Genomic DNA, 23,969 nt, shown 5'->3' on the forward strand with positions numbered 1-23,969 from the left:
GAGATTTTTGTCTTTAATTTACTTATTTTGGACTTTTCAGACAGAATCTGTCAGTTTATCCCAAGATGGCCTAGACCTTCTTTAGCAGCTCAGGCCAGCGCCATCAAGGTCCTGCTCTGCCTCCTGAGTGCACATTAAAAAGCTGACTGATTTTCTTCTGTTTACCTGTGTATGGATGTGGGTGAGTGTGCACACGTGGATACAGAGGACAACTTGTGGGAATCGGGTCTCTCCTTCCACTGTGCGGATTCCACCACATGGGCTTCTCGGCAAGCACCTTTACCTGCTAAGCCATCTCACGCACTGGCCCACAAGTCCGTGACTGAGGTTTCTTCAGATTGTCTAAGAATAAAAACCTGGACATAACATTCTTCAATTTTCAGAGGAAAACTACTCTAAAGAGTTTCCTTTATGAAAGTATCTCAGCTTTTCATTACTTAAGGAACTTCTTCCTTCAAAGTTGATTAATATAAGGTTAAGAGTCTGGTGTGCCGGGGGTGGCAGCAAACACCTGTAATCCCAGCATTTGGGAGGCAAAGGCGGGCTCTCTTAAACTCTGTGAGTTCAAGACCAGCCTGATCAACAAAGCCACGTTAGGACAGCCAAGGCTACACAGAGAAACCCTGTCTTGAGAAAAACAAAACCCTCAAAATGTTCCATAAAGTAAGCTCAAAGTCAAGTGTTTAAGTGTTTACCAGTAATAAAATAGATTTATGATTTGCCACAAAGTAATTTTGATAAATTTTGAAAAACTATGAAAACCTCACCTGGTCTACAGATGGAGTTCCGGGACAGCCAGGGCTACACAGAGAAACCCTCTAGATCCGCCGGCCTCTGCCTCTGGAGTGCTGGGATTAAACCGCGTGACGACACATCTGGCTATAATTGTATTTTTGAGGTAGGATCTTATTACGTCACCCAGGCTCATTTTAAACTGGTGACTCCCCTAAGTCCTCAAGCCGCCATCCTGCTTCAGCCTCCCTTGCAGCTGGGAATGTAAGGGTGTAGCCCAAGACAGTGCGGAACCCAGGATCTTCCTGGCCCAGCACTTGCATGTTAGGTTACAGGCATGTGCTAACACACTGCTTGGAATATTTCCACTCCTCGCTGGTCTGTCAGTTAGGCTCTGCTGTGGTAAAGAGCCGTCCTTTCACACAGGAGTAAGAAGCTGCGTTGAGTTTTGCATATTTTATTTTTTAAAAAAGTAGAGCAGTGGGAAGACAGAAAAAGGTTTTCCTCGGGCAATTAGTCATCATAGCGTTTTGGGTTAAGATCTGGAAACAAATGCATGTACCACAGAGTCCATGAAATGCTAAGTAACACAAAGCCACGATGAACCTAAAACTCAAATGCAAAATTGTCTATCCTACTCTTACTCCTCTCGCTGGTGGATTTGGCATTATTACTAAAATGAACACTTTGGGTTAACACTGAAAATTAAAAATGCATCGACACACAACAAATGACGACCAAACATCCAACAACCACGAGATTAGCAAAGTCATCTGAAACTGTCACAACAGACTTAGGAAGGACAGCAGTTAGCAAACCTCTCTGCTCAGAGCAGTTCTGACCCAAACACACAAACTCTCCACATTAACAATATGCAGATAAAACCACAAGGGCCGGCATCAGCTGAGAGTGGGCCTTTAACCTATGCCTGCAGTGGGTTAACAACGTAAATCACCGTGAACGTCCCACAAGAACCAACCAATAAAACTGCGAGGAGACCCTGCAGGTCATCATTACAGAACAGTTTACCTCTGTTCCCTCTTCTCCCCCTTGAGTCTTGAGTACCGCCGCACACGGTTCTAGGCTCCGGGACGAGGAGGGTGCATTTTAAAACACTAAGCCAAGCCTGGCTCGGTTCACTCTAACAATCCCAGCACTCGGAGGGCTGAGGACAGCCTCTAGTAAAGACTATCTCAAAAAGGCAAAACCTTGTTGGGTATGGTGGCCCATGACTACCATCCCAAGCACTTAGCATGAGTGAAACAGAGTGCAAAGTCATCCTCAGATACGTCATGAGGTTTTGAGACCAGCTTGGTCTACAAAAAAAGATCCTGTCTCAAATAACAAAACCAAACCAAAAACTGGGCTGAATTTACTGTTTGTTAATTCACCCCATTTTGGCCCAGTAAATGTTTTCATGAGCATGTTACCAAAGGGGGAAAGTATGGTCAAAGGGCACCAGAGACAGACCAGTGTTATTTTAACACATTCTGTAATTTCAAACAGCCACACGGAAGAGACATAAGTCAGGTAGGCAGTGTGCTTGGGGAACACAGGCAGGACAGTTGAGACAAGCTAGCTCTCGTTACATGAGACAAAACAAAGCAAAACAAAAAACAAAAAAACCACCAGTAACTAAAAATATTGACTAGGAAGAGCACGGACCAGAATGAAAGGATTCATTAGTAAGAGAAACTTCATTAACTGGATTTTTATGATTGATGCATTTTTTTTTCTCTTTTTGAGACAAGGTCTCACTAGGTGGCCCTGGCTGTCCTGGAATTATGTAGACCAGGGTAGACTTGAACTCACAAAACTCCACCTGCCTGTGCTTATGCCTCCAAGCACTGGATTAAAGGCACGTGCCAGCAAGCATGGCTGGTTGGTGGTTTTAAACATGGATCTTTGATTCTTTAGAAACAAAAACTATAGAAGCAAACTTCTAAGATGGTGATGGTTTCATCCCTCCTCACCCTGGGTAACCCTGACCGGCCTTTGCTGCCCAGGGTCACAAGCAACAGGAATTATGGCCAACTCCTGAATTTGCTGGTCTGATAGGATTTTTTTTTTTAATCCTCAGTTAAGATCAGTAGCTGCTGTGTCCACCCCTACCCCCTATTACCTCTTTTTGTTTGTTTTTGTAGACAGGGTTTCTCTGTGTAGCCTGGGCTGTCTTGGACTTTTTGTAGACCAGGCTGGCCTCCACCTCACAGCCATCCACCTACCTCTGCCTCCCTGAATGCTGGGATTACAGGCGTGCACACCAAACTCGGCTCCCTATCACTTCTTCACTTGTTATTTTCTCGATAACTTTAAAATGAAAACACTAAGAATCCTTTCTTTTTTTGATAATAGGAGTTGAACTCAGGGTCCCTCACTCCAATACTGTGCTGAGTACATTCTCAATCTACAAGGAAAACACATCTCAGCATATAAAGATCTCAGCAACTTACTCGGTGCACAAAAACCAGATGCTTTCTTTGATTTGCTATACTTTATTTGTTTACACTCTTACAAAGTCTAATTCCATTTCCTTTCCAGGAGCCGTGTTGAGGACTGGGGGCCGCAGATCCAAGCCTTGCCATTGCTGACCCAATCGTCTGTGTCTAAGTACAGTGATGAGTTCAACAGGGTCATTCAGATTAGTCTAACCTGTGTCTGAAAGTGCACCCGTAGGCCAGTGACTGTGGGGGTACCAAGTGCTTACACTATGGTCTCCAATTACAAGGGAGCCATGTATAGGCTGGCTGGACATTTATACTGTATAAACATACACATATGTATTTATTATATTTTTGTTATATGCAGAACTTTATTGAAAAATCTGGTTTGATGGCTTTAAGAAACATCCCAGAAGGCGGGCATGGTGGTGCACACCTGTAATCCCAGCACTTGGGAGGCAGAGGCAAGTGGATCTCTGTGAGTTCCAGGCCAGGCTGGTCTACAAAGAATCCAGTACAGCCAAGGCTACAGAGAAACTCTGTCTCTTAAAACAAAGACAAAGTAAAACAGAAGAACCACCCCACAGCCAGACCCAACAATAGCAGTACTTGCCTGTAATCCTCTGACTAACTCAGGAGTCAATTGAGATCAACATATACCACAGCCTTGGTCTACGTGTAGTGAGAGTCTATCTTGATAACAAAAAACCACCACCACCCAACAAACAAAACGAAAAACACAGGTGCTAAATCTTGATATATTTGGGATACGATCAGTTACTTTGGGTTTGTGGTTTTTTCAGTTTTTCAATGTAGCCCTCCCTGGCCTGGAAAATATAAATTGAAACATTTTTGAATCGTTATCTATCAGGTTATTCTGAATATGTCTATAGGTTTTTTGACCATTTCTGCTTTTCAGATAGGCGTCAGGTAACCAACGCTGGTTCTGAGTTTGCTAAGGTGCTAGGGATACGGAGATTACAGGTGTAGTCCTGTAATAACACACCTGGTTGGGTGTTTCTAAAACTCTGTAAACGAAAGGCTAAGTAGCCGGCAGGAGCACACTCTTCCATCCTGACATTTGAAGCCAAAGTTCTTAAATATCCCGGAAGTACACTCGGTAGGCTTGGTTGTCGGCACGCCCAACTTGCAAGCGACCGCAGACTATCCTATTATCAGAATTTTGCCTTCCATTGTGGGGGAAACGTCAACAAAAAGCAGAAATGCCTTTGAAAGAATTTTCTTTTCTCTGAAATATGTTTAACTATGAAAAATGCATCCTTTTGTGGAAGAGGCTGTTGAGACAAGCACCACTTGGTAGCCCAGGCTAGCCTTAAACTTTCAATACTTTGTCTCTCCATGGTGGATCATGGGTTTGAGCAACCACCTCAGGTGAAAATGTGTCTGACAGCTCTAAAAATCCATGAACCAATGATGGAAGAATTAGACCACAGTTTTATATGGCTTTTTGATAATTCCATGTATCTGTTTCCGTTTGATTCAGTATTCATCCCTATGAAGGAAGACTGAAACATTCAAGTATGAGCGTGACAGCAGTACGACAGCATTACACAGGAGTCAGACATGTTAAAAGCACACGAACAAATCAATCAGCTTATTGGTTGTATTTACAGACTGGGTCTCTCATAGTCCAGGCTGGCTTAGAACTCACATTCTTCTCACCTTCATTTTCCATGTACTAGGATTAGCAAACCCCAGGCCCAGCTTAAGCTAGCTCCTTTCTAAACTGAAATATTCCTGACTTAAAGGTCTAGTGACAACATTTTAGACATACACAAATGTGTCAGAAGAGAGTTCAGATCAACCCTACTCTCAAAACAAGACACTGTTGCACTTACTAGTTTTGAGATGGGGTCTTGCTATCTAGTCCAGGCTGGCCCTGAATACCACCTGCTCCTTGGTGTTCTGGATTGCCTCGGGCTCCCCTTCAAATAAAACTTTGTTCTGTTTGGTGAGAGGAGCTCCCCAGATTGCCCGGCTGGCTTGCAACTCTGTGGCCAAGGCTTACCTCCGACTGTAATTCCTTCTGTCTAACCCTTTTGAGTACTAGATTATAGGTCTGAACCAGCTTAAAATGAAAAATTTAATGGAAATTGAGTTTGTTGATAACTTGCTGCCTCCCAGGTTTATAGGATGAAAACTGATTATTATATCAGTTATCTTTAAAAAAGACAACTGTCTAAAAAACAATCCAAAAACATTTTCTTTTATCCACATTTAGCCATTCAGCAGCAGCCTGCTCTTCTGCATATTTTTCTAACATGAACACATAATGAAGACACAATAAATGTCACTCTGTAATACAGGCTGGCCTCAAACTCACAGCTCTCCTCCTGCCTCAGTCTCCTGAGTCATAACATTACAGGCATGAGCCATGTATTTCTGACAGATAAACGTATTTGAACAGAAGAAAAGATTAACTTTTTGGTGTATGTGTGGTGCTGGGGATTGAATTCGTACATGCTAAGAATACACTCTACCACTGAGCCACACCCCAACTCAAGGTTAAATTTTTGCAACAAGTTTTCTGTTGTCAATTGTACCTTAAACAAAGTAACTCTATGAATAGTCTCTATTCCACTGAAAAAGAATGACCTTGGGAAAGAAGGGATAAAAATAGCTATTTTAACCAATGACACTGTAAGAATGCACTTGTTTACAGCATGAGTGTCCCGGCGAGGCTTCCACGAAGGTGCTGTGATGTCTAGTGTGGCGCTGAGGGAGTATCTCTAGAGTGAATGTAGACACGTCCCCTTCAGCATGGAGAACGGCTTCTGCTCCAGCCTCAGGAGCGGGACACCAGGAGAACCTGTTCCATTTTCAGAGCTAAAGCACAAAAGCAATTTCTAGATCCTTTTCAACTCTGTCCTTCTTTCGTAGTTTTTCTTTCTTTTATGTTTCTTTGACTGCCATCCAGGCTCCTGAGAGCAAAGAGCTACCAGAGAGACATCTTATGAAAGATACACAGAATGGAGGCATTTTAACAGAAGCAATATAAACTTATAGCTGAGACAGAGCTGTAGGCAAGGCAGCAGCCCTGCTCTCCGGCAAGAAAAGTCTGCGTAAGAGTTCGTGCAATTTATCATGAAACTATAGAATCTCAAGCTCAGGTTAAGTTCAAACACTGAAAGATTTCCTAAGAGACAAATAATGAAGGAAGACCTTTCTTGCCTCATAAGTTAAAAATCACAAGACAAATCAGACTGTTCACATGGGCAGTACTGTACATTCCCAATCCCAAATGGGTCACAGGGCTCTTACCATAGACACCCCCACACACACCAGAGTGCACGCTGCTGAATGAACCAACCACAAAAATGATTCCCACTGTTGATTCTCCAACTATCTATGGCTATTAGTTCAGTCGGGCCTGGGGCTGCTTTTTACAGGGAGGGGGCCTTCCGTGGCGCACAATGTGTTTCTCTAAACTGTCCAGAATGGCTACAGCTATCTGTTGGACGTAGGGGTCTGTCTGCTCGTGCTCTTTGATGTTATATAAATGCTGCAGTCCTCCTTCTTCAATCAGCATGCTGCAATACCTTGAAGCTGAAAGGAAATACCAAGAGTGTTTTGAAGTTATCCCACAAACAAAACAAGTTCTTCAGAGCTTAAAACAACAAAAGGCACATCAAAGGCCATGCATTTTTTAGACAGGATCTTACTATGTAGATTTGGTGGTGCATGAACCGAATCTACACAGTAAGACCCTGCCTAAAACAAACAAACACCCTCAAAAATCAGGGGTCCTTCCCTATCAACCTCTACTTTATTCCCTTAAATTCACGAATCTTAATAAAAAATATTATGTGTATGGGTGTCTTATACATATATGTCTGAATACATTTTGCATGGCAAGGCCCTGAGAAGGCCAGAAAAGAGTATCAAGTCCTCTGGAACTAGAGTTATGGATGGTTTGAGTCACCATGTGAGAGCTGACAACCTTACTCAGGTCACCTGGAAGAGCAGGTGCTCCTCCTAACTACTGAGCCATTTCTTTAGCCCAGCTGGTTTTTAAGTATGCCTATTCTCTCTCTCTCACACATATACATACCCTTTTGTTTTTTGTTTTTCTTGTGAGACAGGCTCTTGTTATGCAGGCCAAACGGCCTTTAAACTTTCTCCCACCATGCTTCAATTTCCTGAGTGTTGGAACACGAGTGTGCCACCAAGCAGATCTGCCACACTCTCTGGAAGAATTTGCTTTAATTCATAACCTCAACCTCTTATTTTTTAAAAAGTCAGTGTCTGGGGGTTGGGATGATGCCTTTGAGGGTATGGAAACTTGCTGTCCAAGAAGGAGAGCCTGAGTTTGAAACCTAGCATCCACATAAAAGGCATGACCGTGCGTGTGTGTGTGTGTGTGTGTGTGTGTGTGTGTGTGTGTGTGTAACCCCAGTGTTATGGGACAGAGAAAGGCAGGTCTCAGGAAGCCTCCGACCAGCCAACCTACCAGAACAGCAAACTCAAGGTTCAGTACAGTAAGGCAGGCGGTGGTAGAAAGACACCACCTCCTCCACTGCACGTCAAATATGTGTGCACGGACCCACGTGCACTCAGAGTCGCAAGTACGCCACATGCACACTACAAAGTAAACACACTTAGAAATCAGTGCAGCCGGGGCTGTGGCGCACAGCCCCAACCCAGTGCTCGGGAGGCAGACGCAGCCGGATCCACTCGGGGTCCAGACAGGCCTAATCTACCAATTCTACTTGAGTTTGAGGCCAGTCTGGTCTACAAATCGAGTTCCAGGACAGCCAGGGCTACACAGAGAAACCCTGTCTCAAAAAACAAAAACAACAAACATAAAAGGCTTTCTGGAGGCTGGGGAGGTGGTTCGGCAGTGAAGAGCACCGCACGGTGGCACATGACTCCAGTTCCAAGGACCCTTGATAGCATGTAAATGTTGTACAGACATACATGCAGGCAAGGCACCCATACCCATGGTATGGCTAGCCTGAGCCACACCGAGAGTTCAATGCCAGCTTGCCAGGACTAAAAAGGAAAAACTCAAAAACCTCTCACCCCCGCTTCCCCCAAGTCACTTTCTGTAGAGAACTTCATTTGCACCATAGTTCTATTTTTGGTACATACGGTTCTTGCTGCAGACATGCTGCATGGCCCAAACTGCCCATAGCTGGACTCCTGGCGTCGTAAAACACCCAAGTAGTGGAAAAAATGGATTAAAGGACCTAAAAGTTCAAAAAAAAAAAAAAAAATCAAACTCACATTTTATACAAAGTATCATTTTTAAAGCAGCGATTATTACATCTTTAAGAAAATACATGCCACTTCTAGACTGATAGTAACACTTTCAGAGAGGATTACACTGAGATACACCTTGATACTGTAGAAGAAGGGAGTGTGAATCTTTCAAAAGGTTTTCTTTTTCATTTTTGGTCTTCCAATTATATTGGAAAAAAGCACACTGTTTGTTTGTTTGTTTGAAGACAGGGTTTCTCTGCAGCCTTGGCTGTCCCGGACTCACTTTGTAGACCAGGCTGGCCTTGAACTCGCAGAGATCCTCCTGCCTGAACAGTGATGGCACACACTGATTTCCAGCACTCAGGAGGCAGACAGCAGAATCCCTGTGAGTTCAAGGCCAGTCTGGTACAGAGGGACCCTTCAGAGCGAGTTCTCTCCTTCCACTGTGGCTGAAAGAGCTCTACCTCAGACTGTCAGATACACTCTTTACCCAGGGACCATCCTGCCCACCTGCTTCTGTCTCTTGAGTGCTGGCATTATAGAGATGAACCACCGCACTGGGCCTTAAGACACATACTTTAAAGACCTTGATTTGTTTTGTTTTGCTTTTTTAGAGATTTATTATTTATATAGTATTCTGTCTGCATGTGTGCCTGAACGTCAGACGAGGACACCAGATCTCATTATAGATTGTTATAAGCTACCATGTGGGTGCTGGGAATTGAACTCAGGACCTCTGGAAGAGCAGCCAGTGCTCTTAACTTCTGAGCCATCTCTCCAGCCTCCAAAGACCTTGATTTGTAAAGCAGAAAATTGGAGACAGGGATAACTAGCGGAACACCACGAAGAGGGTATAGAATTTGCCTGTACTGATCTAAACAAATCTGTGTTTAAACTGTGGAGGAGCTAGAGAGCTGGCTCAGCAGCCAGCAGCCCTGGCTGCTCTTCCAGGGGATGCCGCTGAGATTTCCAGCACCCACATGGTGGCTCACGGCCATCTGCAGTTCCGATTCCAGAGAATCCAATGGCCTCTGAGGGCAACGCATGCAACATGGTGCACTGACACACAACCAGGCCAGACACCCTTACAGATAAAGTTAAAATCTCAAAAACCTGAAGAAGTCAAAATACTGGTATATATGAAGTAGCCCACAACAGTAAGCTGGAATGAAATTATGTAGCGATGAGAATATTTCAGACAAGTTGCCTAGCTTACCAGCTAACTGTCATAGAAGGACTACCCTTCCAGAATGCCAGTTCTGTTGTTGTTTTGGGGGAGGTAGGTTGGGAGCTGAGTGATAGGTCTCATGTACCCCAGGCTGACCTCAAGCCTGCTCTGTAGCCTAGGATGACCTGCAACTTCTGATCTTCCTGCCTCTACCGCCCCATCACAGGCAGGGGCTGTCACATGCAAGTTTACGTGGTGACAGGATCACAAACCCAGGGTTTTATGAATGACAGAAATCACTGCCAGGCATATAACCCCAGCCCTCTTGGTCATCTTTAAAGAGCAGATAACAAATTTCAGGGCTCTGCCTTCAAAAACTACAGAATAAAGAAAGAGCTGATGACTGAATAGTAGAAAATAAGTCGAAACCCTTTTTTATTTTTAGCCGCCCTGAGATAGGATCTTGTCCTGCAGACCAGGCTGGCCTGGGACTCGGCAGTCCCACCTCAGCCTCCTCAGCGCGAGGTTGTGAGCATGCACAACAGGCAGCCATCTGACTTTCCTCAAACCAGTGCTATGACTGGACTTGAAGTAAAGACTGTACGAACAGCAGCAAGCTTACTTAATAATCGTGTTAATTACCTGTATGCTACCATCTCACACTCTGGAGTTGGCCACTTCAAAATAGCTGAATGCTGGAAGACACAAGACATAGGATATACTATGGTATTTATTTTTAACAGTTACTTCATTATGAAGCATTCATATTTAACCATTACAAATGTAGCTTGTGTCATTCCACATGACCATACCAAATCATCAAGAAGAGAGTTCCTCTGGCTTCGGCTCAGGGTCCACGCTTGCTCACCCCTGGAGATAAGGTGGGCAATGATTCCAGCTGCAAAGTAACTGACTTCAACCTCGACACTGTGCAGGAGACTGCTGATGTGGTCTATGAAATCCTTCCACATTAATTCAGAATGCAGCTCTTGTACTTCAGCTATATTGTTCTGGGAGGAAAAGAGGTATAAAAGTCAGCCTTATACTGGGGCCATGGCTAAGAGAACTGTTCTCAAACACTAGGTAGCACACGCTAATGATGATCTCTGAGAAAGCATGCAAGCTGGGCAGTTTGCAATTAAGGCAAGGGGAATCGTAGTAGCTTGAATGATTAATGGCCCCCAGCGTTGGATATTTGAATACTTAGTCCCCAAGCATCGCCTTGTTGGAGAAGTTTGTCACTTTAAACTTTAAAGGGGGCACACGTTAAAGTTTCAAAGCCTCGCACCATTCTGGTGTGCCCCTTCTTGCAATCCAAGATGTGAACTGTCAGCTTCTGTTCCTGCTGCCATCACAGACTCTTTTTTAAAAACATTTTTTGAGATTTTTTTTTTTTTAATGTGTGTGAATGCCTGAATATATGTCTGTGTACCAGTTATGTGCAGTGCCTACACAGGACAGAAACGGGCGTCAGATCCCCCGGAGCTGCAGATGGTTGTGATTCTCCATGAGGGTGCAGGGACTTGACCCCAGGGTCCTCTGAAAAGCAACCAATAGTCTTAACTGCTGAGTTTCCAAATCACCGTCGCATAGGATGGCTCCACTTCTCCAGTGCTGGCATTAAATACTACCAGGCTCATTTTTTTCTTTTTCTTCTTTTTCAAGATAGGGTTTCTCTGTGTAGCCCTGGCTATCCTGGAACTTTTTCTGTAGACCAGGCTGGCCTCGAACTCAAGCCTGCCTCTGCCTCCTGAGTGCTGGGATTAAGTGTGTGCCACCATTGCCTGGCTACACACATTTTATACAGTGCAGAAGATCAACCCAGGGCTTTATGTATGTTAGGCAGGCACTTAACTGAGCTACATCCTCAGTTTGATTTTTTAAGACAGACTCTTCCTAGGACACTAGGCTAGTCTTGAACAAACTATGTAGCCCACCCCTGTCTTAAATACTATTATCTTCCAAACTCAACAGCCTAAGTTCTATGATTACAGAGGTGACCAGGCTCCAATAGTTCATTCATTCACTTACTTATGCTTCTCTTCTTTTTTTTGAGATAGAGTCTCACTATGTAATCCTGGCTATCTTGGAACTCACTATGTAGACCACAGAAATGCGCCTGCCTCTGCCTCTGCCTCTTGAGTGCCGAGATTAAAGGATATACCACCACACCGGGTTTGTTTTTCTAATTTAATAATTATATTTCCCACTGTCACTAGATGGTCAAAAATAACACAACACCACCTTCCTGTATTTCTTTTGTTTTTTAGACAGGGTATCACTACTGTAGTTTAGCTCTGAGCTCACAAAACTCTGCCTATACTACCATACCCAGCCTTTCTTTCTCTCTTTTTTTTTTTATTTGTTTTTGGAGATAGGGGAGCCCTATCTGTGTAGCCTTCGCTGTCGTGTAGTATTCCGTAGTCCAGGCTGGCTGTGAACTCATGGCGATCTGCCTGCCTCTAAAGGTGTGTGCCACCACCACCTGGCATGCTTGCGCTCTCTCTCTCTCTCTCTCTCTCTCTCTATGAGCATCATGTGACCCTGGCTATGTAGCAGAGGATGCTTTGAACTTCTGATTCTCCTGTCCCCACTCTTTACCTCAAGTAAGAAGATTACAGGTATATATAATCTCATTTTTATACTTTATACTCATATTTTATATAAGCACCAACTTTATATGATGCAGAGTCCAATGGAACCCAGATTTCATGCACGCTAGACAAGCATTCTACCAACTGACTTACATCCCAATTTATTTATCTATTTAAAGAGTGAGTGTGTGTGTGAGAGAGAGAGAGAAAACGAGAGACAGAGATCTCTCACATGTGGAGGTCAGAGGGTATCTTGCAGGCATGTTCTCTTCTATCATCAGGTGGTTTCTAGGACCAGCTTTTTGTTTGTTTGTTTGGTTTTGTTTTTCAAGATAGGGTTTCTCTGTGTAGCTCTGGTTATCCTGGAAATCACTCTGTAGAAAAGGCTGGCCTCAAACTCACAGAGACCCTCCTGCCTCTGTGTGCCACTGTGTCCCGCCTAGGTTCAACTCTTAGCATCAGGCTCAGCAGCAAGCATCCTTTCCAGCTGAGCAGTCTGGAGGGCCCAAACAGCAACTTCTAATGTACACACTCAGACAGAAATAATTACAGCTTATAATTTACCAGGAAAGGTTTATCTTACCAAGAGCCCTAGAACTTTTTGTTGAATGGATGACTCGGTTGGGAAAGACTACAAAAGAAAGAGAAAGAAACAAGTATAATAAATAATAAATAAATGCTCAGAGCCCAGTCATGTCCAAACAGTCAGGGAGGCCCGCTCTAACCTCTAGAACCCTCATGAAGAGCTCCAACCCTTGATTCTCAATGAAGTGTCTGCACGTGGTTGGGGATTCATCTGTGAGGTTCCAAAGTGCACTCAAAGTAAATTTCAATGTCGTATCCACTGAATTTTGATTAGTTTTCTGCTTCACTATCTGAAGGAGTTGCTAAAAGAAAAAAAGGATTAAGTTTTCATTATGAATTATCATAATGAGATGACCAATGACCACGAGTCCACAGGGACTCATCTCCTCGCTTAAAGCATTCCCTGTAAGTGCTCTAAAAAGATAAACTATTTATTTATTCAGTGTGGGTGTGGGCACACCCATGCCACAGCATGTGTGCAGCGGTCTGCAAACAGTTCCCAGGAGTTGGTTCTCTTTCCACCAGGAGGATCGTGACTTGGATAGTGTTGCTCCTGTGTGAGGGTCTCTGCTGCTGTGACGAAACACCATGACCAACATCGTCTTGGAGAAGAAAGTCTATTTTACTTTACAGCTATAGTCTGTCCTCCAGGAAAGCCAGGAGGCCACTGAGGAACACTCATCCGCTGCTCTCTAATACAGCCCGAGCACTGTGTGTTCTGAAGGTCTGCCATCCACAGTGAGTGAGGCCCCTCCTCAGCAGTCACCAACAGGAGAAGTGCACTAGGCAACTGCCTCCAGACCAATCTCCTGGAGGCATTTTCTCCATGCAGAGCCCCTCTCCACAGTGACTGTAGCTTGTGTCAGGGTGACTAGCCCTGGGTTGCAATAGCAATACTTCCTCAAGAAACAACACAAAAACAAACTAGAGCTAGCAAAGGTGGCTCCTCAAAAAGAGGTGCTTCCTGCTGAACCATCTCACTGGTCTTGAACCAACTATATTAGTCATAGCGAATGTACCATTATAATAAAACCTGGAACTTTAAAAAAGGAATGGGGGGAAGCCAGTCAGTGTTGGTAGCGGGGGTGCACACCTTCATTCCAGCACTGCGGAGGCAGAGGCAGGTGGATCTCTGAGTTCAAGGACAGCCTGGTCTACAAAAGGAGTTCCAGGACAGTCAGGGCTACACAGAGAAACTTGTCTGGAAAAATTAAAAAACAAAAAAGAAAGAATAAGGGAAACAAAGTAGTCCTTATTAACTTACAGTAGATGATACCTATAGTGCTGTTTTCCAGGGACATAAACTGAATCTAAGAAATATTGAGTAATTTGGTCACAATCAACTTGGTAAAAGAATTTGAAAGCCCAATTCTAAAAATTTCAAGTTTTCTTTAAGAAAAAAGGAAAAGACAGCTGTACACCTGGGACTTGAGAGGCTGCGGCAGGAAGACAGTCACAACCTCAGGTCCCTCTTGAGCCACACACACAGCGGTGTCAGAATTAAAGTCTACCCTGGGTACTAAGATAATGATGGCTTTAACGTGTCTTCTTGTAAACGACATCTATCTTAACTAGCCTAGGAAATGCACTTTGCGAGCCAGGCATGGTGGCACATACCTTCAGCCCCAGCTCTTAAGAATAGCTCTGGGTTCAACCTCAAAACATCAGACTTAGCTGTTACCACCAGTACTGTTACCTCTGCACACGTGAAACACATCAAGTAGACCGCTTTCTTAAAATCTCTTCATGTACATTCAGCCAGCACTGCTGAGATAGCCCTCTTACTGAGACAGTCTCATAAGTAGCCCGGGATAGCCTAGACCTCGCCAAGTCTGGTTTGAACTCACAGAGATCCACCTGCCTGTCTCCCAAGTGCTGAGATTAAAGGCAGGAACCACCAGGCCTGACTCCAAAAATGGCTCTTTTTATTTATTTTTATTTCCAATAAAATTAATATTATTTTAAGTGTATATGTGTGTGCCACAGGTGAGCAGCTGCCCACGGAGGCCAGGAGAGCAGCGTGTCCCCTTGAAGTAGAGTTGCAGGTGACTGCGGGCTACTCAGAATGGCTTTTTTAAATTGAACCCAGGTCCTCTGCAAGAACAGCAAGCACTCTTCACGGGAGCCCTGGACTGACTGTTAGCTCACAGCTGTTTGCATCTGCCAAGGACTAAAGCTACACCTAAAAAGACAAAAACAAAAAAGGGTATCTGGCCTGGGGCAGTGGCTCAGGGGCTAACAAGCACTGGCTGCTCTCTGCAGAGGACCTGGATTTGCCTCCCCGCATTCACATGGTGGCTCACAACCACCCCTAACTCCAGTTCCAGCTGTCTGCCATCTTCTGACCTCTGCAGGCACCAGGCATTCACATGGTACACGTTCATACATGTGGGCAAGACTCATACACAGAAAACAGAAAATAATACAAGGCTCAGTGTGGACCATCTGCCTGGCATAGGCATCAATCCCTTACTCTACAAGTGAATTAAAAAAAAAAAAAAAAAAACAAGTTGAGTATTTTCATGTAGAAAGGTGAAGGAGCCTGAGGGATGCTCAGTGGTTGAGTTCTATCAGTTAAGAAGTACTATCAGTTCTTCCAGAGGTCCTGAGTTCAATTCCTAGCACCTACACAGTGGCTCACGACCATCTATCACCACAGTCTCATGGGATGCCCTCTTCTGGTGTGCAAATGTTCATACATACATAAACAAACACGAAGAAAAAGTGAAATAATTAAGAAATAGAGAAAGAGGCTGGGATTGGGGTGGTTCCATAATACAAAGCTGACCTCACATGTGTGAGGCCCTGGCTGAGAGCCCCAGGGACAGGCACCCACACCTACTCACAAGATACAACACCACACCACTTGTCAGGAAAAATAAAAGAATACTGTCAGGGACTGGAGAATGGCACACTGGTTTAGAGCACTGGCTGCTCTTCCAGAGGACTTGGGTTCAATTCCCAGCACCCACATGGCAGCTCACAACATCTGTAACTCTAGCCCCCAGGGATCCAATGCACTTTTCGGACTTCCAGAAGCACCAGGCCACCTCTGCATATTACACAGATATACATGGAAGGAAATTACCCGTACACATTAAACACATTTTTAAAAGCTTTTTAAAAAACGACACCACACTCTACGCAGTGGCCTAAAAAGAGGGACAGTGAACTCACCCTGACGATGAAGAGCTCAGCACCAAGCTGTGCAGTTTGTTCTGTAGAAAGCTGGAACAGACACAAAATAAAGCAAGCGTTCAGAATTAACTGGTTTGCGTTCACTCTAATTTACCATACCAGCTTCGCGACCAGCCTGAAATAGCTCCCCAGCCTCCAGTTCTGCAATACCTAACACAGTTAACTAGGCAGGCTAGTGGGGAGGTGGCTCGCTTTTCTGAGGCACAGACGGGGCAGTGGTGGCTGCATTGAGAGACAGCTGCCTTTAGGGGTGCTCAGCAAAGCTCAGGTACCTTGGCCGCCAGGATGGAGATGATGGCAACGGCCATCCTCTGCATGTTTTGATCTTCGTGGTTGCAAAGCCACTGCATGACAAGCTTGGCGGCCTCAAACCTGAAAACACAAGAGACTTTCCTCAATCTTGGAGATCCAGGCATGACACCAGGGAGCCAGGTAAGGGATGATGGTACAACTGAGTGTGTGGGAAGGAAGGGACGCTTCCTCTTAATGAGAGAGTGACAAATCAGCAGTTAGTGTTTTGGAAATGTTGCCTTTTTGGCTTCTTTCCGGGACCGAGGATGGCCCTGGAGCCTTACCTAGGCCCATGCTCTACCACACAGCAATGTCCCCAGCTCTTTATTTTACTTATTTATATTGTCTGTTATTTTTACTTTACTTACTAGTAGTGTGTGTTTGTCTATGATGTATATGAGTGTGCATGCAGCTGGCAGAGGACAACTTCGGACAATCAGTTCTTTCCTTCCACTGTGGGTTCTAAAGTTTGAATTTTTTCCAGCTGAGCCATCTTGCCAGCCCTGATTTATGTCTTTGAGGTAGGGTCTCATGTAGCGCAGGCTGTCCTCAAGCGCTCTGTTCAGCCAAGGATGAGCTTGAACTGCTGATCTTCCTGCCTCCACCTTCCAAGTGCTGGGATTACTGGCATTTGCTACCACACCCAGCTCTTGGTTTTTATTCTGAAGACAGAGTCTTGATGAACTGCTGTGATTATAGGCCTGCACCACTGCGCTCATCAAAATGACAGCAATGGAAGAGAAACAGGAGCATCGGGGCTGAGCAGACAGCTCGGCTGGTAGAGAGCTTGCTGTGCAAGCGTGAGGACCTGAGTTGAACCCCTAGCCACCAGGTAAAAGAGCTCGGCATGGCAGCGCATACCTGTAATCTTAACATGGGAGGCAGAGACAGGAGGATCCCTGGACTTGCTGGCCAGCCAGTCTAGCCCACTCCGTGAACTCCAGGTTCAGTGAGAGACCCTGTCTCAAAAAAATAAGGTGAGGAGCAATTGAGGAAGACACCCAATGTCAACCTCTGGCTTTCACATTGATACACATGCACATTACACACACACACACACACACACACACACACACACACACTATGTAGAAAAACTGGCATTTTATCTTTAACAATGAAAACATTTCAGTATTTCTACATCACAGCTTTAAGCATATTCTGTTAAAAACTTTAAAAATCAGTTATTTCTATTTGAGTGTGAGCACATTCTCACACAGCATGCATATGGGGTTAGAGGACAACTCGAGGGGTCACCTCTGCCCTTGTACTGTGGGTCCTAGGGACCGTTAGGCTATGACTTGCCTGTTAAATGGGACATCTTGAAGAATCCGGTCACTGCAAAGGGAAAGGAGGCAATTCTTCTGTAACTGAAGGGTTAAAAAGGAGAGAAAGAGAGAGAGAGAGAAAAAAAAAAAACTGAATAGAACATCATTGTGTTATGTTTTGGCCAAAGACGGTCTTTAATTTTTTTTAATTCTGTTTAAATGTGTGTGAGAAGGGTATGTGCACGCGAAGGGCTCCTGACTGAACCCAGGCTCATGACTGCAGGGCAAACACCCCAACTAAACTCTACCCCCAGCTCCCCTCACTGTTTTTAAATAATCTTGAAAAACACAATTTTTTTTGTCTTAGTTTGAGACAGAATCTCCCAATTATGTGGCTTTGACTGTCTAGAATCTTGCTATATAGACTAGGCCGGCCTCAAATTATCAGAGATCAACCTGCCTCTGACTCCAAAGTGCTGGAATTAAAGGTGTGTACCAAAATTTTGTTCTTTAAGTCAGTTCTTTAAAATTGCTATCAAGAATAAATTGACTCTTTCAGGAATTTTTGTACTTTTAAACATGGAAATTCTATTTAGGTTTTGTATCAATACATTAAATTAAGATCCTTGAGAGCCCCTGAACTTTAAGAAAGATCTTTATTTTATGAGTGGTTTGCCCATGTGCATACATACACACAACATGTCTGCCTGAGATCTAAAGTGGCCAGAAGATGGAGGTGGATCCCTCAGAGGCTGTGAGCCTCCCTGTTGGTACTGGGAACCAAGACCGGGTCCTCCGTAAGAGCAAATAGTAACCACTAAGTCAACCCTCCAGACCTCACCCCACTCCTCACCCCGCTGTTAGTTTTGATTCATGTTCTCATGCAGCAAGGCTGGCCTCTAACTCACTATGTAGCTGAGAATGGCTCTAAACCTTTACTCTTCCTGCTTTCCCCTCTGAAGTGCTGGGGTTACAGGCAAGCAAGTATATGCAAGCAAGTATATGCACTATCCCCAGAGAAGGGAATGCGGGCTTTGTATATTTAAGGCAAGCACTCTCAACTCAGCTGTTCTCTTAGGCCCCAGTGCTACACTTTGCAGGAAGCTGGCCTGGGTTTAAACTGTCCTAACTGCCTCTCCTGAACTTCCAGGAGTGCAGTACTGCCTAGCTGAAGTGTCTGAGAGCAAAGAAAACAGAATTCAGAGCTGTTGGTGTAAGGCAAGATTTCAAAGAGCAGGTTATGCTGGAGCCATTATCTTGAAAAATGGTCAGGAAAAGTGGTAGACCTATTACAGGAATAGGTAGGAATAGTGCTTGGACCAGAGTGTAGGAAGGACAGCATTAAGATTTGGGAACACTGTCAAGAACTTTACCAGCTGAACAGACAAAATAGGAAAATCCAGAATCCGAAATGCCCTGAAATAGGAAGCTTTCTGAGTATCATATAGATATCAAAAGTTGTTTTTTTCAGTCTCGGATTTTTTTGTTTTTGTTTTTGCTTTTCAGAGACAGGGTTTTTCTGCATAGACTTGGCTGACCTGGACATACTTTGTAGACCAGACTGGCTTCAGAGAACCGCCTGCCTCTGCCTCCCTGAGTACTGGGATTCAGGCATGAGCCACTGCGGCCAGCTCCAGTCTCAGATGTTAGAAATGAGGGCTGTGCAACCTGACTTGCTTTTCAGAACATGCTGCATCATGTCACATAGTGGGTTCTTCTGTTTGAACTGCAGAGCTCATCAAAGGAGCACATATTCTAAACTGAAGAAAGGGACATTAACCTTAACTGAGCTTACAGCTAAAACTAGTAGTCACTGGGCCAAACCAATATTATTTTCTCTGCAAAACACCACAAGCAAACAGAGAAGATGATGACATTGCTACATTCTTCAAGTGTTCTGACCAGCTGGAATTTTGACTTTTGTGGCTCTAGTCCCAATTATGCAAGTATGTAAGAATTTTCTATACTGCCATTCACCAAATTTGGCTATCACTGGCCTAATCCTACACTGCCCTTCCTACATTCTGGTCACAAGCAACTTGCCCTCCCTGGAATGGCTTACCATTCCCATATAGGGCCAATGCTTTCATTATCCATTTTTCAAGCCACAACTCCATCACCTCTTTGAAGTCTTTCTGTCCCTGTTCATACACTGATCTGACAGCACTTCTAAGTCCCCTCCAGGTCCTATGACATTTCATTTAAACAGCTCAAGAAAATGATCAGAGTAACATCAGGAGCTAAAACTCTCCTTTTGAGAGGAGGTTCTTTATTTTGACAGGAGTCTTGCTAGGTTGAGCAAGATGGCCTGTAACTCCTGGGCTGAAGTGATCCTCCTGCCTCAACCTCTCAAGTAGATGGGACTACAGGTACATAACAGCATGTCTATCTAAATACTAAATCATACTTTTTAAAGTGTGTGTGTGTATATGTATGTAAGTATGCATGTGTCTGTATGTTTGTGTGTGTATGTATGTATATTGTGTGTATGTATGCGTGTGTGTGCGCGCCTAAGTACATGCACTCACCTGCTGGTGATTAGGAAAATGTTCCATGGCCTTGAGCAGCAAATGGGTCACGTCAGCGAGGAGCCGGACAGGCATGCCTAAAGCAAGGTCCTGTTTAGTTAAGTTAAACACACAGGCACTTGCAGCCAGTTGCACAGGTAAATTCATAGGATGGTTTCTCATCCCAGTAACCACAAGCTGAAAAAAGAAAAAAGCAATTAGTCCTCTTAATTCACCTCATAAACATAAACCCTCAGCATAGAATGAAGCCTCTTTGTGGCTCCAGAATAACTTCAAAGACATGTTCATATGTAAAGAGCCTAGGCCATTTTTATTTTCAATTCTCAAACATCCCTTCCCTTGACAGTGCTGAATACAGTATAACCATCCTCTTCCTGGACTAGACAATCATTCTTCACTTGTCCTCTTTCCCTTGAAAGTGCTCTCCAATCTTCAATTCAGCTAAAAACTTAGCTTTCTTTAAAGTTTATTTTCTAGGAGTTGGAGAGATGGCTCAATGGTTAAGAGTACTGTCTGCTCTTCCATTCCTGTGTTCAATTCCCAGCAACCACCTGGTGGCTCACAACCATCTATAACATGATCTGATGTTATCCCTCTTCTGACATGCAAGTGTGCATGCAGGTAGATTTAAATAAATCTTTAAAAAATTATTTTATAGCTGGGGAGTGGTAGAGCCCACCTTTAAAGCTGGCACTTGGGAGGTAGAGGCAGGTGGATCTCAGAGTTTAAGGCCAGCTTTGTCTACACAGAAACCCTGTCTCAAAAAATCAAACAAACAAAACCCCCAAAATCTGTTTACTGATGTATGTGCCCACAGAGGCAGAAGAGGGTGTTGCTGAAGCTAGGGCAGTTGTGAGCTGCCTGCAAATGCTCTTATTTAACCACTGAGCCCTCAGTCCAGCCCCGAAAAACCTAGCTTTCAACCGCACGAAGCAAAAACTGAAGTAACTGGAAAAGAGCTATGCCATGTATTCTCCTTACCAGGATACAGACATACACGTTACCTTGCCAACCCAATGATCTTTGCCAGCCTCTCTAAAGCTGATCCCTCCATGTATGTCAGGTCATTTCCATGTCTGTCAACTCAAGGAAATGATTGTTTCTATGTCATTTTTAAAATCCTGAACTGGAAAGATCAGCATATTTAAAAAGCTACTTTTTTACCTATTAAAAAAAGAGGGAGCAGGGCGGGCATGGTGGCACACTCCTTTAATCCTAGCACCCAGGAGGCAGAGGCAAGAGGATCTCTGTGAGTTCAAGGCCAAGCTGGTCTACACAGGAAATGCAGAACAGTCAGGATCACACAGAGAAACTGTCTCAAAAAACCTAAAAGGGAGGTGGGGTGGGAGCATTGCTCATGCTTGCAATTCGGGCACGCAGGAGGTTGAGGCAGAAAGTTTTTTAAATTTGAAGCGAAGCTGAGTGACATAGAAAGATCCCATCTAAAAATTAAAAAAAAAAACAAACCCTCTCCTTTAATGCTGTTTTCTTAATCAATTGCCATTTTTTTATTTGCTTTCTTTTACAGCAAAACTCCTTATATGAATGAGCTTTAATCTCTAAATAAATGAGTAAATACTTCAAATCAGGACTAGAGATCTAATTCTTTGTGCTCAGTTTCATAGAAATCAAAACTGGAGCTGGGCAGTGGTGGAGCATGCATGCCTTTAATGCTAGGACTTGGAGGCAGAGTCAAGCAGATCTGAGTTGGAGGCCAGCCTGGTCTACAGAGTGAGTTCTATGACAGCCAGGGCTACACAGAGAAACTGTATCCTGGAGAAAAAGAGAGAGAGAGAGAGAGAGAGAGAAAGAGAGAGACAGACCAAAACTTGAAGGAAAAAAAAGGACAAAGCAACTACCAGCACCTACTAGTTTATATGGAGGGAGTGACAGATAATAGTGAAAATAATAAAATGTTACAGTTCCTATCCAAGTAATCCACTGAAAAATTTAAGATATTTTAGGAGATCAAATCAGTTCTGGCTCTGCCACTGACTTATGGTTTCCTAACCTTATAGGCCCTCAAGTTTCACAATCTGTAAAACAAAAAACAAAAATTTACCTCTTTGGATTGTGCCCACTAAATGAAGTATGAAATAAAGTCTTCCACTCACAGGATTTCAAAACTAAATGTGCATAAAAGTTATCTTGGGGCCAAGATCCCTGAGGCCCATATAGCCTTAAGAAATCTAAATTTCTTGTGTTCATAAATGTTAGTTATTATTATTTATGAATGTTTGTGCTAGAGATCAGACACCAGTACTCTGCCACTAAGATACACACACACACACACACACACTGGGCAGAGTAAACATGCTCTTCTAATTACCCACCATCTCTTTCTTGAGACAGGGTCTCACTAAATAGCCCTGGCCAGACTAGAACTTGCTCTGTACGCCAGGCTGGCATTGAACTCAAAGAGATCTGCTTGCCTGTGCCTCACAAGTGCCAGGGTTAACCGCACACACCCACACGTGACTTTAAATTTATTTTACCTATATGTGTATGGATGGTTAAGCTGTGTGCATGCCTGATGGGTTACCTGGAACTAGAGCGATGGATGGGTGGATGGCTGTAAGCCACCAACTGCTGGGAATCAAATCTGGATCTTCTGTAGAAGCAACAAGCACTCTTAATGCTGAGCCATCTCCCTAGCCCAAGCTCTCCTTATGAAGCCTAGGCTGTGCCCAAACCTGCTGTGTAGCTCACCTGGAGTGAACCTGTAATCCTGCCTCGGCCTCCGGAACGCTGGAGTTGAACCTAATGCTACCATGTCCAGCTGAATACACCTCTCGCTCTCCTTCCAACACGTGAGTTCTGGAGATGAAACTCAGTTCCTCGGGCTTAGCAGCAAGCTCCTTTACTTGCTGGGCCATCTTACTCCCCACAATATTCCTTTTTTGTGTCATTCTAAGGGTTGAACCCAGGACCACACATGTGAGAGGCAAGAATCTGAACAGTGTGTTACACACACATATCTATAGTAATGTAACCTTTTTTTTTTTTTTTTTTTGAGACAAGGTCTCACTGTGTAGCTCTGGCTGACCTGAAACACACTATATAGACTGGGCTGGCCTCAAAGTCACAGAGATCCACCTGCCTCTCCCTCCTGAGTGTTGAGATTAAACGGTGTATGTCATTATATCTAGCTTAGTATGTTTTCCTTAGACAGGGTCTCACGCAGCAGAAACTTTCCTTCAACTTATATGTAGTCAAAGTTCCCCTTGAACTTCTGATTCTCCAAAGTTGGGGACTATATTGTAGGCATGTGCCACCATGCCAAGTTTATGGTGTTAGGGATTAAAGCTACGGTCTCATGAATCCTAGGCTCGACTCTACCAACTGAGCAACATCTGTAGCGCTTACCTTATGGAAATCTTTGTTTCTGGAGATGTGAGGTGTGTGTGTGAATGGTGCATTGCATATGTGTACACAGATACATGGAGGCTGGCGGCAGCCATGCAGCAGAAGGAGCTGCAGGCAGTACTGCAGCCTGAAGAGAACAACTCATCAGGTGGTCAGCAAAGCCACGATGAGTATACCTTGGAGAAGCAAAGGCCCACGGGTCCTGTGTCCAGAAGAGCCTTTGCTGCTACGAGCCCTTACTGCATTTGCTGCTGCCCTGGTCACCCTGTCTTTTGCCTGGCATGAACATCCTTGTGGGGGTTTACTTCCCCATGGGGCAATGTAATCACAATGCATCACAGCAGTGACCTCTCAAAAAGCAGTGCTGCTCAGATTAATGACTTAGCTGAAGATTTCTGAGAAAAATTAAGGTATACCTATGGTTAAAAGAATGGGTCAAGGTGCTTTTTATGTACAACTAATTAAATCAAGTCAGGGTGTTTTGCCAGCTGCTTTGTAGCAGAAAACCTAGGGCATAATATAAAAATTTAAACACACACACACACACACACACACACACACACACACACACACACACA

At 44.1% G+C, this 23,969-nt stretch overlaps 1 protein-coding gene across 1 annotated transcript in view; it reads right to left on the minus strand.

The window, feature by feature from the left end:
- Positions 1-1,173: 1,173 nt before the first annotated feature.
- Positions 1,174-23,969, minus strand: part of Zyg11b (zyg-11 family member B, cell cycle regulator) — a 46,347-nt gene continuing 23,551 nt past the window's right edge. Inside the window, exons 5-14 of the mRNA XM_055628736.1 lie at positions 20,026-20,202; positions 17,535-17,599; positions 16,214-16,313; positions 15,921-15,971; positions 12,884-13,045; positions 12,742-12,789; positions 10,377-10,574; positions 10,207-10,259; positions 8,286-8,383; positions 1,174-6,740 (exon numbers count right to left, since the gene is read on the minus strand). Coding sequence (XP_055484711.1) covers positions 6,550-6,740; positions 8,286-8,383; positions 10,207-10,259; positions 10,377-10,574; positions 12,742-12,789; positions 12,884-13,045; positions 15,921-15,971; positions 16,214-16,313; positions 17,535-17,599; positions 20,026-20,202 — 1,143 coding nt within the window. The 3' untranslated portion in view covers positions 1,174-6,549. The remainder of the gene's footprint in view (positions 6,741-8,285; positions 8,384-10,206; positions 10,260-10,376; positions 10,575-12,741; positions 12,790-12,883; positions 13,046-15,920; positions 15,972-16,213; positions 16,314-17,534; positions 17,600-20,025; positions 20,203-23,969) is intronic.

This window comes from Psammomys obesus, unplaced genomic scaffold, assembly GCF_907164565.1.
Source record: "Psammomys obesus unplaced genomic scaffold, mPsaObe1.curated_primary_1811, whole genome shotgun sequence".
NCBI lineage: Eukaryota > Metazoa > Chordata > Mammalia > Rodentia > Muridae > Psammomys > Psammomys obesus.